Genomic DNA, 14,783 nt, shown 5'->3' on the forward strand with positions numbered 1-14,783 from the left:
CACTGAGATTATTTTATGCCAAATGTCAATTGCCTAAATTCTTAGGACTTAATTTTGTATGTGATTTCAATGCATATATGAGAGCTATTCAGACAGATGGTGTGCAGTGTTTATTCTGTTTTGGTTTGTTTTGTAACCACTGTGTACAAATTGCCAGGTCCATTCATATCGTTTAAAAAAAGAACCTTCATGAATGAGACAGGCCGTGTACACAGTTGCCTTTTAGGAATACCAAAAAAACTGCCTTTTGTTTAATCAACCTATTGTGCATATCAGGAATATTGTATGAAATGGAGACTGCATCAAATTCTACATTACCTCTGGCAGGGTCTGTCTTCTAAATAGGATATTTTCTTCAGTAACAATTAAACTGATTCAGACCGACCTGTGGTTGCGCAGCGCATGATTTGTTCTGGTGCAAAGCGGGACTTGTGCTTGCATTTGAGTTTTCCTGTCAGACTTCACATGTAGCCTAGTGGTTTGATGTTAAGCCTCGTGAAATGTAAACATTACCTGAAATGAAATAAAAGCGCCACCAGTCGCACGATGATTACATAACTTTTGCCTTCGTGTATTTTTGGTTGTCTGAATAGCCTACGTAACATGGGTATGAGTAAGGATTTGGCTATGTTATCATCTATGCTTTTTATTCTCGCATTGGGGTGAAATGTATTATGAACATGTTTGTCCAAGTCTTACAATAGAAAGGACATCGACGCGCAATTCTGTTCACTCTTTGGGGAAAGTGGTTGAGATGGACTCTCTGACCATAAGTAAGGACAAATTAATCCGAACTATGTGTTAAAAAATATGAGCAACATACCCAAAATCAGTCTAACGTTGCTACAAAGAAAATATATTCCTTTTGTTATGCCTGTGCATTTGGATTGGGCCTACCACCATTACAAATCATACAAAGACTTACAAAAGGTCCCATTTTGAAAGGAATTTCTCCAACCATCATCATGAACACAACATAGGATTGTCTACATAAATCCTTGTCAAGTCATGCAACCGTGCAAAATGGAAAGCATGGCGGAACTTAAATCAAACTAAGAGGAGATTCAGATAACGCCCTGGGTACGTTGCGAGTTATATGGCGCACGACAGATGCTATTTTATTGCCGTATGCTTCGTTATATAAATGAATCCCATTAGGGTTAGTCCAGATTTTGTGTATGAAACATTGCAGGCCTGTGCGCCACTCACACAAGCATAGCAGTTCACCAAATTGTGGCAAAGTTGTGCGTTGCCCTTTGAAAAGCTGCAACATAAATTGCGCATGATTGCAAAGTACTGCAGAGACCGTTTTGATTTTAGGAAGGAGGACCTCCTGCAGTAGCAAGTCACTTGCGCAAGGAAATAGGACAACATCACTTAGGATGAGGGGCGGTAAAGGACATTAGGACCGTGGCAACGTTTTTGCGAGCCAGTGGAGGGCCTTCCATAAACATCGTTTGAAGAGGTTGTGGAAGGGGGTGATGGGCCTGACATCTAATCGCCTCTCTTGTGGTCCTTTCCCCATAAATTAAACCGTTTTACGACGAAATGTATCCAAGGGTCCAAGAAACGTGTAAAAGTCACAGCACGACTCTGGCACCAAGCGAGAAGAAAGTAACCCGTGGCCGTGGAAGATGTTTTTATTTGGTGTTTCGGGTTAACCTGATGTATACATGCGCTGCATGAAATCAGAGTCTTTGCTATGTCGGGGGTAATTTACGGTCTTCTTAGACAACCGTCCAACACTTAGGTAGAATGCTTGACTTGTCTAGAATGTTTCCTATGCTATGGGCCAGCAGAGGGAACAAATGTCCAGAATGGTTAAGCGAAATATTTATTTTCCGTTTTATTACCATATTTTCAGCAACGCGAAATAAGCAGCAATCCCCATTGTAGGCCTACATTACAACAATATGCGATTACCATTCAATAAACACAATAAACGGTGCTATCTACAACATTATTAACAAATTCTGTACAACTCATAGAAGATAAGGGAAACACACCAGTACTTTTTTTTAAATCTCGTACAGCCAACCTAATGGTAACATTCCATAAATAGTGATCCGAATAGGCTATATGATTGCACAATAATCTGGCAATATAGTAGGGCAAAGGAGATTCCGAACAATTCGTCCCAGTTATTAAATAATCGAGATAGTGTTTCTCCAATTCCACATAGTGGAAATCATAAGCATTAACTTCATTTCAAGCGAGGGTAGGGTGGAGAAATACAAGCCCACGCCACATGTAGTCTGCAAGGCCTTTCCGAGGCTACCCCAAACGTGCTTGGCTGATCTGACGGAAAGACCCTGCCGCAGCCTCCTGTTGACTTCCATGCTGCGCAGATCTGACCTTTATAATGTATCCCAGAGTGATCAGGATTTAAATGTGTGCCGATCTGCCTGTCAGTTTGTGTCTGTGATAATTGCTGTGTCCATCCGGTAACTGCAGTGCCAAGTGAACTGTTTATAATCTAAGTCTGGAGAAAGAAAACCGCAGGCAGCAGTGAACATGATTTTCTATCGCGTGAGACTATGAAACCAGCCCTCCTTTTCTGTGGTTTTTTTTTATGAAGATTTAAAACAAGAAGTGTCTCTGAATGTTGCTCCTCTGCCACCCCAGTGCTCTTTTGTAACGCCAACGCCAGCCGTCATCCTCGTTTAGTCCAAGTCTATGGAGATACAGCGGCACTGTTTCACGCGCTGCACGCGCTTCTTTTTGGTGGGCGGCTGCTGGTCCGGGCAATTCAAAGTCAACGTCATGGTGGTAAATCGCTTTGGTTTACAGAACGAGCACGACTGGAAGGCTCCCTCCTCTTTGCGGACATGTCTGGGGATGTAAAACGAATTGCACTGTCCGTAGCAGAACCTATTAATAATGGTGCGGCTAATGCAGCCTTCCTCGTGGATGGTTTGCTTCAGTGGTTGGGTCTTGCACCAGTCGAGTTTGAGGTATCTGCGCTCGGTGACATGCAGAGCCTCTTGGCTGGACTCCAGCACCTCGTCGGCGGACAAATGGGGCCCCTTCTTCCGTCCGTGAGAGCCAGGGCCCGCTTGTGGCGGCTGGGGCTGCTGCTCGGATTCGTTTGGGTTGTTTTTGTCAGGATGAGGGATGGCACCCTGGCTTCCTCGGTTCCGTTTGGAATCCGCTGGGTAGGAGAGAAGTCCCACGAGGAAAAACATGCTGCACAGGACACGTGCGGATGTCCTCATCCTTGAAAGAGATAAATAAGGGCATCGCATTACACACATGATACAAAGATGAGGCAATAGGTGGAAAGATCATGCAATTAGGCCTACTAAAAGTACACATGCTTAGAGAATAGTCCTAAGTTTATCTTAAAAAGTTACACCGCACCACATTTCCACACATCTCTGTGCGCAAATTGGCGCATTGTCCAATGTGTGCTTGTGCACTCATTTTTACTGTTTATGAACACATTGAGATCAATGAAGATGCCATAACTTTTCACTTGGCCATAAAAGTTCCGTAAACATGAGAACAATTAGATGGATTTCAAATCCGTGCGTAAAGTACGTTATCCATATGCGTAAAGCGCACCCGGCGCCGCCACTTGTAGAGGGTTATCTGAAGTTAGTAAAGTAGGAATGCTAAAACTCGCCAAGTCAACTTATGTTAACTAAACACTACGATTACGCATGTGTTTTAAGTCTCCCCTCTAAAAATGCAAAAAATGTCCAGAAAATGAACACCTGCACCGTGACCAAAGATATCCTGGTGCGCCTTTGGAGTGATAAAACGCGCATCAACCGTGTCAGGCAAACAGCTTAAATGACTCTTTAAAAAGTGTTAAAAAGACGCTCACCTGTCAAATAATGACGCTGCCGTAAAACGCTGTAAAATAGGCTATAACACGATTCTCTGCCCAGTCCAAGTCAATCCACGCACAGGAGATAAATGGCGAGCCGCTAACACAGTGGTCCGAGCTGGGGTAAGGCACGCAGAGAGTCTGAAGCTTCCAGTGGTTCCATAGAAAGAGAGGTTGGCTTTTTTAATTCAAATTGCTACAGCGCCGGACTGTCTCCCCTTTAAATGTCTGCCAGCTGAGATGTGCACAACTGTTCCCCCCACATTATTGGCTAGGCACGATGTAAGGAAAATCAAAACTATCCGCCCACCCGACACTTCCCGAATGTACTTAGGGAGCAGACTGCAGCTCACTATCGAAAAGCAATGTGTACAACTACTGGGATTGATTTCATGGTAACTGAACTCGGAGGTTTTGAAGGGCGCAGTATTTGAATGAGAAACCTTCAACACACTGTATAGGGTAGCCTATGCATCTGTCTGATTCTGTGACTTGCTTCTATTAGTAGGCTACACTGTTTTTTGGGATTCAGGCCAGCCAACACATGCACAAGAGAGTTATGACGAGCAACCTAACGCAAAACAAATAGAATGGTTGAAATCTCCCAGCAACTCCAACTTCTTTTGATGGGAATTTTGATGCGTTGAGATGGTATGCTTTGCTTTGAGTCTAAATTATGATATGGCTAATTAATAAATATGAATGTTTTTTTTTTTTAAGCTATAGGACTGATATACTCCTCACGTGGAAATGCTTTAATGCACTTCATGTTTGATAACCAAGTGCTTCTGAGAATCGAATAGATAGTTCCAAAATTCCACGGCATAAGGTCTACCTCAAAGACGTCTTTCCTGTTAGTGAAAGTCAAATTAAAGTTTATCTCTGAAGTCACAACACTGGAAAGTTTTAGTGATATTTCACACAATACTTTGTCAGTGCATAGTTGGCCTGACGTCTAAAGATATATCGTCTTGTCCTGGAAGTACTGAAGGCGCGAACGCCAAAGAATTTCACAGAAAAAACGCAATAAATCTTGCCCTAAGCGCTGGACTTGTTTATTTCCACGTTTTTGTTTAATTTTATAAAGCCTTTTAAAAAATAAGTTTATATTAAACGTTGCACAACGCCAAAATTCCCCGTGAAACTATTGATAATTGCGAGCTTTGCTCATGGCGAAATGTGTCATTTCACGATTTTGACGTTGTGGGCCAGATGACAGAAAATGTGAAATAAAAACAGGGATTAATCTGATGTTATGATGAAAATAAATGGAAGAATGGCACTGAAGTGAGTGTGTGACATTAATTACAAAAAAAGACCAAATAGTATTTTCTTGACAGAAATAATATAAGATTACATTTCGTTTGTAATTTATCTCTCCTGCGTGACTGCCATTTGCGCAAAATATAACAGAGATGAATTTAAACTCACTGACCCCTTCATGTAAGTCAGACATGTCAGTGTTTATATTTGGTTACAGTTGTTCTTTTTATTATTATTCAAAGCCAATGCCATTTTTAAAGGATACATCTTGTAAAAACAAAACGGCAACAGCAAAACAATGCAATCAGTAGATTTTCTGATGCATGTAGTGCACACATTTCTGGCATAAAATTCTTCTTGGTACAAAACCAGATGCTGTGCATGCATGATTAATGGTATCCAGTTGCCTGACGATTCAAAGGTACTAGATTACCTTAGTCTGGATTAAATCTGTTGTGGAAAACACATGCACATTCGCGTGCACATCCGCGTGCACACACACACACACACACACACACACACACACACACACACACACACACACACACACACACACACACACACACACACACACACACACAAGCACACACACACACACACACACACACACACACACGCTCACACACACACACGCACACACACACACACACACACACAAGCACACACACACACACACACACACACACAATGCTGTTTGGGGGGAATTACAAGAAGGCCGCATCAACCACGTTATTTGAAAACTGTGGCGCTCGGCATCCCCCAGCCTCTCTGTTCCTGTGCCACAACAACACTTCCCGAAACCCCGCCGCCCGCCGCCCGCCTCCACTCTCTTCGCCCTCTGCTCTCCTCGCTCGCTCGCTCGGCGAGGCCCCCATGTGCTCAACACATGGCCCCCAGTCACCATCCAGCCCAGTCACGGGCCGGGCCCAGCAGCACAGCAGTCTGGGAAAAACTCTCAGCCAGTCCCGCCCCAGCAGAGCAGAGCAACTGTGAGGCACGCTCCACACACTCTCTCGCCCCTGTCGACACAGCCGCACAGCACACAGACACACGCCCCATCAACACAGTTCACACTCTGCCTCCATCGACGCGATACAGCACTGTCCAACATACGCCCCCCACCACACACAGCTCTGCACAGTCCAGCATGCTGCCTGGCCTGCGTCTCCACCTTCATAGCTCAGAGCAGCACATTGTAAAGCAAGCTAAGCAGAGCACCTAACGTCACAGCCCAGGAGCAAAACATGGCCCAGCACCACCACCACCACCAACACCCACCACCCCCCACCACCCTTGAGGATCATACCTGGCCCCTGATATACAATTTTAATGTTATGCAGTTTCATGTAAAATATGACGCGTTTCGCAAAGAAATCTATAGAAATTACATTTACACAGCAAAACACAGCACAGCACAGCACAGCACAGCACAGCACAGCACAGCACGCCTAGGGTATTTAACAGGTAATCGGAAACACAGCACAGCACAGCACAGCACAGCACAGCACAGCACAGCACAGCACAGCACAGCACAGCACAGCACAGCACAGCACAGCACAGCACAGCCCAGAACATCATAGGGGCTACAGCTACACAGTGTCCCGCCTCCCTGCATGACTGCCCTTTCCGACTTTCTTCTTACACACCAAAGTTGAAATTAACAGACAGCAGACATGTGTGCGTATACAGAAGGTGTATATCTTGGTGTGTGTGTGTGTGTGTGTGTGCTTGCCTCAGCATTTGGCCACTGTGCCTGCTTGCTGGCATGCCTCATACTAACTGACTGACTGGTGGCCACTGGACTGGGCGAATGGCCAGAGAAATTGACGGCTGCACTGTGGCAACTGAGGCGTGCACTTTTGATGGACTTGTACAACCACATGCTAAGTGAACTCTTATTAAGTATATTGTAGTTCAGCCTCACTTGCATTGAGGCGTGCGTGTGTGTGTGTGTGTGTGTGTGTGTGTGTGTGTGTGTGTGTGTGTGTGTGTGTGTGTGTGTGTGTGTGTGTGTGTGTGTGTGTGTGTGTGTGTGTGTGTGCGCGTGCGTGCGTGTGCCTGTGTGTGTGTACTGCACCAATCTACCTTCATGAGGCCACTACTATTGGAGGTTACCAACAAGGTGGGGCCCTCGCTCCATTTGGGGCCCAAATCCTGGATCCCACATGTTTCGACCCATTTTGCAGGGATAGGTTTGTTAATACTGGTAAAAGTAAAAGTGTAAAGACATTTCCTTACTGACAGGTGAAAGTTAGGATTGTTTTGGTTTAGGCACAGTTTAGCGTTCTTTCACTATTATTAGGGTTAATATGAATGGAAGGGCCCCACAAAGATGGGAAGGGTCCCACAAGGGCCCCAGAAAGATATTAAGGTTGGGCTGTGTGTATGTGTGTGTCAGTGTGTGTGTGTGTGTGTGTGTGTGTGTGTGTGTGTGTGTGTGTGTGTGTGTGTGTGTGTGTGTGTGTGTGTCATGAGGAAGCGTGTGTGTGTGCTGGATTACCTGAGTGAGGCCCCCAGAGTGAGACTGATACTTGAAACCATAGAAGCAACCCCCTCTACCCCCACCCACTCCACCCCTCCTAACCACACACAGCACAGGGTTATTATGTACACACAAACCCAGGGCCGCTGAAAACGTTGGACCCGGGTCTTGGGACAAAGTCATCTGAAAGTCCCCCCGCTCACACTCAACCGCCCCCAGCCCCAGCCCCAGCTGTCTGGGCCCAGGACAACTGACCCCTTTGTGCCCCACCCCCTCACCCGGCCAGCATCCCTGCACAAGATGGGTTAACTGTGGTTAAAGCACAGGGCCTTATCTTATCGGACTGTGGGCCACAGCAGCATACACAGATTATACACTTTAAACAGATCAGCCGCAAACAGATGTAAGTTTAACCCCACGTACAAGCAGTAGTAGGCCTTGGGACACCAAAACCAGTAGCTTTTCAAACTTTTAACATTGTTACCAAAACGTGTTTCAGTGGTTCATGAACGTGAGACAAGGCAAAAGCTCTGCATCTGAATTTTCCGCTGTAGGTCAAATAAAAAGACAGTTCAACTTCCAGCCTGCAGGGCATACAAAAAAAGTGGCATCCAGTAGCAGCAGACACACTAAAATGTAGACGCCACTGTTTTCTTGCCGAAACCAGTAGTCATACAGTACAGTATACCCAGTGGAGTAGTCTACGTAGAACGCAGGTATACGGAGTATACCCACTTCTAAATTTTAGGGGCTTCAGTATACCCACTTAAAATTGATTGGTCCATTATTTAGAATAGCATAAATATATACAGTATACCCACTTTAAAACATGCTCGAATATACAGTATACCCACTTCAAAACAGTAGAATACACCGCTGAGTATACCTGCTTTGCGTCAAAAAGGGAATTCGCCTGATGTCACGGTAAAAAAAAGGCCAATTAATTATGCCTCTGGGTCTGGTCTGGTCCTGTCCTGTCCTGTCCCGTGACCCGAGGCTGGCTGGATGGCTGGCTGGTTGGTTGGTTGGTTGGTTTAGCCCCCGGTGTGGCCTGGCACGGCTGGGCTGGAGTCATACGGCGTGGGCTGCTAGACACGGAGGAGGTCATTAATTGTGGTTGCGTTCAGGTTGGCAGGGGGCCCGTCTTGCTTTCACTCGGGCCCCTTAATTCCATCCCCCATCTCCAGCCGAGGCAAACTTCAGACGAACTGAGTAATTTAACTCAATGCATGGAGTAGAGGAACTTGGAACATTTAAATACATCATATAGATACAGAATAAACCATAGTTATAGTTTTTAAGCAGATAGCCCAGATGAGGTGGTGGATATATTGCACAGGATTTAAAATAGCAGGTGATTAAATTAATGACAGGTTAGTAATAATGGCTGTGTTAAGGGTTGACAGGGGGCCCTACCTCCCCCTTCCCCCTGGGCTAAGTTCCCAGTGTACAGAGAGACTGGTAAGCAGTTGTTGTTGCTATTTGTTTAAGTATGTATAGCCTGACTCTCACCAGACCCTTGTGTATTTGCGCTCAGCTTTGTGAGCTCACACGAGGGGTTGGACAACCTTCGGATTTGCCTTGATTCCAAAACCAAACTATAGTAGAACCAATCAGGGTCGCAGGATTTTCAAAGATGTGATGTCAAAATCTAGACGTACAGTATGTGCGAAAGGTGAAATAAGTGAAACACCATCCCCCGAATCCGCTCGTATGGACACAATCATTGACATTGACACTGTATTTTCAAGTGTATTTTTTCACCTGTACGTGAGCAGTTAAAGTAGCAGCTCATTAAAAATGGCAGATGAGTGTAGGATTGCAAGGATTATTTTTTGATAGAAGCACTCTTTCACGGACTCTAGTTCAGTATTTCCCAACCTTTTTTGTCTTGTGTACCCCCAAGCCTTTTCGTTGTGCCATGAGTACCCCCTATGTCAAATTCTATATTGCTTTCTCCATCCCAATGTAACTAAGCTCCATATATTTGGCGGAACCCATTCATCTGTCAAGGGTTTACCAGAGATATTATGTAGAGATATGCCAACATAATAGGTTTCTATGGGCACCTAACGCGACCAGGTTCCGGTCTGCCTAAAGGGCCGTGTCATAATGCTCCTACAATGAATAGAACAGTCTGCCTAGGTCTGCCTAGGTCTGCCTAAGGGGGCCATAATAGAACCAGGAAACAATGGGCCAATGGAACCTCTCTCTCTCTACTCTCTCTGGGTTTACTGACCGTTACATTAAGTGCAGTTCAACAAACTATGAAATAACATGCAACATTATGTAGCCTACTTGCACCGTATCTTAGGGTTAGGTGTTAGGTATGTGCAATGTAAGTAGTACACCATATTACATTGCATTACATTACATTACTGTATATTGCGTTTGGCAGATGCTTTATAACCAAAGCGACTTACAATCGAGGACATAATCATAGCCAACTAGCAGATACAAAGTGCACAGGAAATATACAGAACAAGTGCATACAACAATATTATGTGTTGAAACGTGTGTACACTTAAAATACACTAGACAACATAAAAATAAAGGGTTATTCCACCTCTTTCTGTGGCTGCTGTAAGCCTGAAGTAATAGTCCTCTATTGATGGCTACAGTAGGCATGGGTGCCACTAGGGGGGGAAAGGTGTTACAGATTCTAAGGGCCCAAGCACTGTCAGGGGCCCTTAAGGGGGCCCAAGCACTGTCAGGGGCCCTTAAGGGGGCCCGAAATTTGAATCTTTCATGGGCCCCAAAATTTCTGGCGGCGCCCCTGACAGTAGGTAAGACAAAAGGGGGTGTCCGTCCGCATCGTGCCCTGAGGAACCCTGAGATGCCGGGGGATGCTGGGGAGGGTGATGAAATCAGAATGGTGGAGGAACTAAATACACTATCTTGCACTGTCATGTCAGGGAGTGTTTTTGGGAAGCATACTTAAAAAAAATGTGTTTTTGACAGGACAGTGGAGGAGACACAGGAAATGAGTAGGGAGAGAGAGACGGGGAAGGTTCGACAAATGACCGGGGCTGGAATTGAACCCGGGTCGTTGGCGTAGTAACTCAGAGCCACGGCAGTGCCGGGATTGGAAGCATACTTTTGACTAGGGCTGCACAACTAATCGAAAATAATCAAAAATCGTGATAAATTAGTGAAATCAAAGTCGAAATTTTAATAGGGATTTAATCGTGGCATAGTGACCTACTTTTGAGAGCGTCCTTGAAGCCAGAACATACTGACAGGCTTCTGTCCACCTAAGTTTCATGCTATTGCCTCTACATAATTATTACAAATGTTTTTATTTTGCTCACCCCATATATAGTTCATTCTTGGTTCATCTTGTTATAATTTTCAAAAAAATCTGCAAAAAGTCAATAATCGCGATTAAAAATCGTGATTACGATTTTGACCAAAATAATCGTGATTATGATTTTTTCCAAAATCGTGCAGCCCTATTTTTCACACAATTGTGTGTATGTGTATATATGAGTGAGTGAGAGAGAGAGCGAGAGAGAGCGAGAGAGAGCGAGAGAGAGAGAGAGAGAGAGAGAGCGCGCGCGCGCGAGAGAGAGAGCACATGTACTGCCAACATCAGACTCGACAGCATCAGATTCATACAGATGATGCTTTCAAAATAATCGTTTAAAAAATAATCAGTGGCACTGAGCCGAGAGACTGGTAACTACATTAGGAGTTGCCAGCATGACATGTAGGGCGAGCAATCAGCCAATTCTCCCCATTTACACACACACACACACACACACACACACACACACACACACACACACACACACACACACACACACACACACACACACACACACACACACACACACACACACACACACACACACACAGGGCAGCCCACAATGGGGGACAAGCAGGGATGTTGTCCCGGGCCCAGGGAGAGAGGGGGCCCAAAATTGGGTCCTCATTCCACTGTATGTATTTCATGGGGGATCCTTTCAGACGACTTTGTCCCGGGCCTGACCAATGCTGTCACTCAGCGGCCCTGCACACACTACCACACACACACACACACACACACACACACACACACACACACACACACACACACACACACACACACACACACACACACACACACACACACACACACATACTAACACACACACACACACACACACACACACACACACACACACACACACACACACACACACACACACACACACACACACACACACACACACACACACACACACACACACACACACACACAGATGATGAAAAAAAGGCCAGTGAAAGAGAGACGGCCATTACCTCCCTATGGTGGTTTAAAAATAGTGCCCCCCCCCCTTCTCTCTCTTCCCTGGCCACAGAGCAGGGGAAAACCAGTGTGACAGATCTCCCTTTTACTGAGCTATGGGTATTTGTTGTTCCAGTCGGCCTCACTAGTAATTAGGTTGAGCAAGAGAAAGCCAAATTCCTCCCAAATCCCCTTTAATGGAGACGAAACCATCCAAAACATTACAATCTACAAGGCCTTTAATAAACGGCGGGACAGGGGGAGAGAGATGAGGGAGGTAAAGAGAGTGAGCGAGCGAGCGAGCGAGCGCGAGAGAGAGAGAGAGAGAGAGAGAGAGAGAGTGAGAGACAGAGACAGAGAAAGAGACAGAGAGACAGACAAAGATAGAGATAGAGATAGATGAGGAGAGGGGAGAGAAGAGATGAGGAGGAGAGGAGAGAGAGCGATGGAGAGAAAGAGCAAGGTAGAGAAAGAAAGAAGAGAGATTGAAGAAAGGAGGAGAGAGAGACAGAGAAAGAGGCCCCGGCTATGGGTCATTACACACTGGCTGGTCCGTGTACGTCCATCTCCTGAGGGAAATCGCCCTGGAGGGGGGTAGGTGGTGGGGAGGACTTGGCCCAGAGCAGAGTGCCCATGGAAGGCTACAGAACCGGGCCCAGATGCTGCCAATCAGTACCGGGGTCTTGGACTTTTCCTCAGGTATACACACTATTTCGACCCACTCAACACCAGGGTCTCATTCATACGCGCCCGCACACACACCCACCCACACCCAGGAACTGCACCTAACTAAGTGCAAATGGGATGTCCTGCCCTAGGTCTCATCTAACTGTAATCACAACCGAATTATTAAGACCCCCGTGTGCCTGCCCATTATCTGTGTGCAGTGGAGAGTGAATCCTGAGAGAGAGGGAGAGAGAGAGAGAGGAAGAGAGAGAGAAAGAGAGAGAGAGAGAGAGAGAGAGAGAGAGAGAGAGAGAGAGAGAGAGAGAGAGAGAGAGAAAGTGGGATCTGTTGCTGATGAGCACGGATGGGCTACGTGCACTTAGATCCAGGGTTGCCAGATGAGTCTGATGATTTCCAACCCAAAAAAATGTTCAAAACCCGCCTAGAAGCACAAAATCCCGCCCAATTCCATTGATTTCTATGGCAAAAATTGGGCGGGTTTTTCTGCTAAATGCCATTTTTACCCGCAAACAGCCATCCTAAGCAGCCCAATTGGGCGGGAAACAGCCCAATCTGGCAACACTGCTTAGATCATCCTGCCACTCAGGGGATAAACCGCCGTAACAGAGCTGTGCGCAACCCGCTATAGAACCATAAGCAAGGCTTATATGAGAGACAAGGAGAGCATGGCGGCCGGCAACTTCAAAAACACGGCTCATCGCAGTGACCGTGACCGTGACGTTGTTGCCCTGGATGTTGACGAGCTGTATCCTGCCAACTCTGTGAACCATGAGCCACTCAATACACACATACCAGAGGGGTTTCTGTGGACACACACACACACACACTTGAATCTAGACCAGGGATGGGCAACTTTGATGATGAGGACAGTGTTGCCAGATTGGGCTGTTTTCCGCCCAATTGGGCTGCCTAGAATGGCCGTGTGCATTTAGCATAGCATTTAGCGGAAAAACCTGCCCAATTTTGCCATAGAAATCAATAGAATTGGGCGGGATTTTGTGCTTCTAGGCGGGTTTTGAGCATTTTTTGGGCTGGATATCATCATCCTCATTTGGCAACCCTGGAGGAGGGCCACATTTTTTCATCGTCTACATTGGAGAGATATGACCACGGGTCTGGCGGCAATTCGCAGTTGGTTGCTCAGTGACTGCCGATATTGTTTGAGAGGCATTGGCGTTTCCCATAGGCCAACACTAATTACAATAGATTGATTCAGTAGTGTTTTTTTTAATCTGGGCATTATTATTATTTTTTTTTCATTACGTTTCATCTACGAGCCGCACTGAGTGAGCAGGCGGGCCGCATGTGGCCCCCGGGCCTCCAGTTGCCCATCCCTGATCTAGACTGACTACAGGGAGTTTGTCAATTCTGAGTTGTAGGTGCTGTTATGATTGAGATGGCAGTTGAGCATAAGTGTCGGCAAGCATCAACTCATGTTCCATCAACAAGGGGGGACCAAATAGGTTCCTTGTCCTGCGCCCAGGCAGAGAGGTGACCCAGAAATGCGTCCTCATTACATTGTATGTATTGAGTGGGGGTCCTTTTAGATTATTTTGTCCTGGGTCCAGCTGAAGTTGCCAGCGGCCCTTAATACACAGGTTTCTGTGAACAGGTGTTGAGTCAAGACTCATTACAGAGCAAGTTAATCATTTTGAGTTGTAGGTGTTGCTGTTATGATTGAGATGGCAGAGGAGCAATAAGTGTCTACGAGCATCAACCCTTGCACGTTTCCTTCTCAGCATGGCGTGTGATGCAGTGAAGTTTACGGTGCACGTTCACTCCATGCGGTCGGGCTATTAGGAAGACAAGGAGATAACCAAATTGGACCAGACTTTCACATCTGTTTCGGCATGCTACTCTCCAGTACAAAATAAAATCTGACATTTTGACAAAGTTATGATGTTTGAATGATCGCATATCCATGAAGGCATTCTGTTTTTTCCTCCAGGTATCTTTTTCAGCCAATTCTCACACAAACACATGCTGGGTTAAACAAGTCCACAGCTGGACCATTTGAAGGCAATGTACAGAGTTCACCAGCAGGAGTGCCGTTCTAGATCTTTGTTCATTAGGTTCCTTGATTTTGTGTTTGTGTTACTTTAATCTAGTTTCATTCATTCATTGAATTGTTTCTTTTATCGTATTTTTAAAAAAGGTACCAACACATTTGTTTACCTCTCCTTATGAAGCAATTTACAGTTTTAGATGTATGAAGGTAGTATAGAATGTGTTATGTAATTGAAATATTG

At 45.6% G+C, this 14,783-nt stretch overlaps 1 protein-coding gene across 1 annotated transcript; it reads right to left on the reverse strand.

Annotated features, from left to right (window-relative positions):
- Positions 1 to 1,707: 1,707 nt before the first annotated feature.
- On the reverse strand, positions 1,708 to 4,058 carry grem1b (gremlin 1b). Its single transcript, XM_063224051.1, has 2 exons — positions 3,830 to 4,058; positions 1,708 to 3,216 (listed from the first exon to the last, which is right to left on the reverse strand). Exon 2 carries the CDS (start codon positions 3,213 to 3,215, stop codon positions 2,664 to 2,666), a length of 552 nt encoding a protein of 183 aa, XP_063080121.1. The 5' UTR covers position 3,216; positions 3,830 to 4,058; the 3' UTR covers positions 1,708 to 2,663.
- Between the last annotated feature and the right edge of the window lie 10,725 nt (positions 4,059 to 14,783).

The sequence above is a fragment of the Engraulis encrasicolus genome, chromosome 19 (genome assembly GCF_034702125.1).
Source record: "Engraulis encrasicolus isolate BLACKSEA-1 chromosome 19, IST_EnEncr_1.0, whole genome shotgun sequence".
Taxonomy (NCBI): Eukaryota; Metazoa; Chordata; class Actinopteri; order Clupeiformes; family Engraulidae; genus Engraulis; species Engraulis encrasicolus.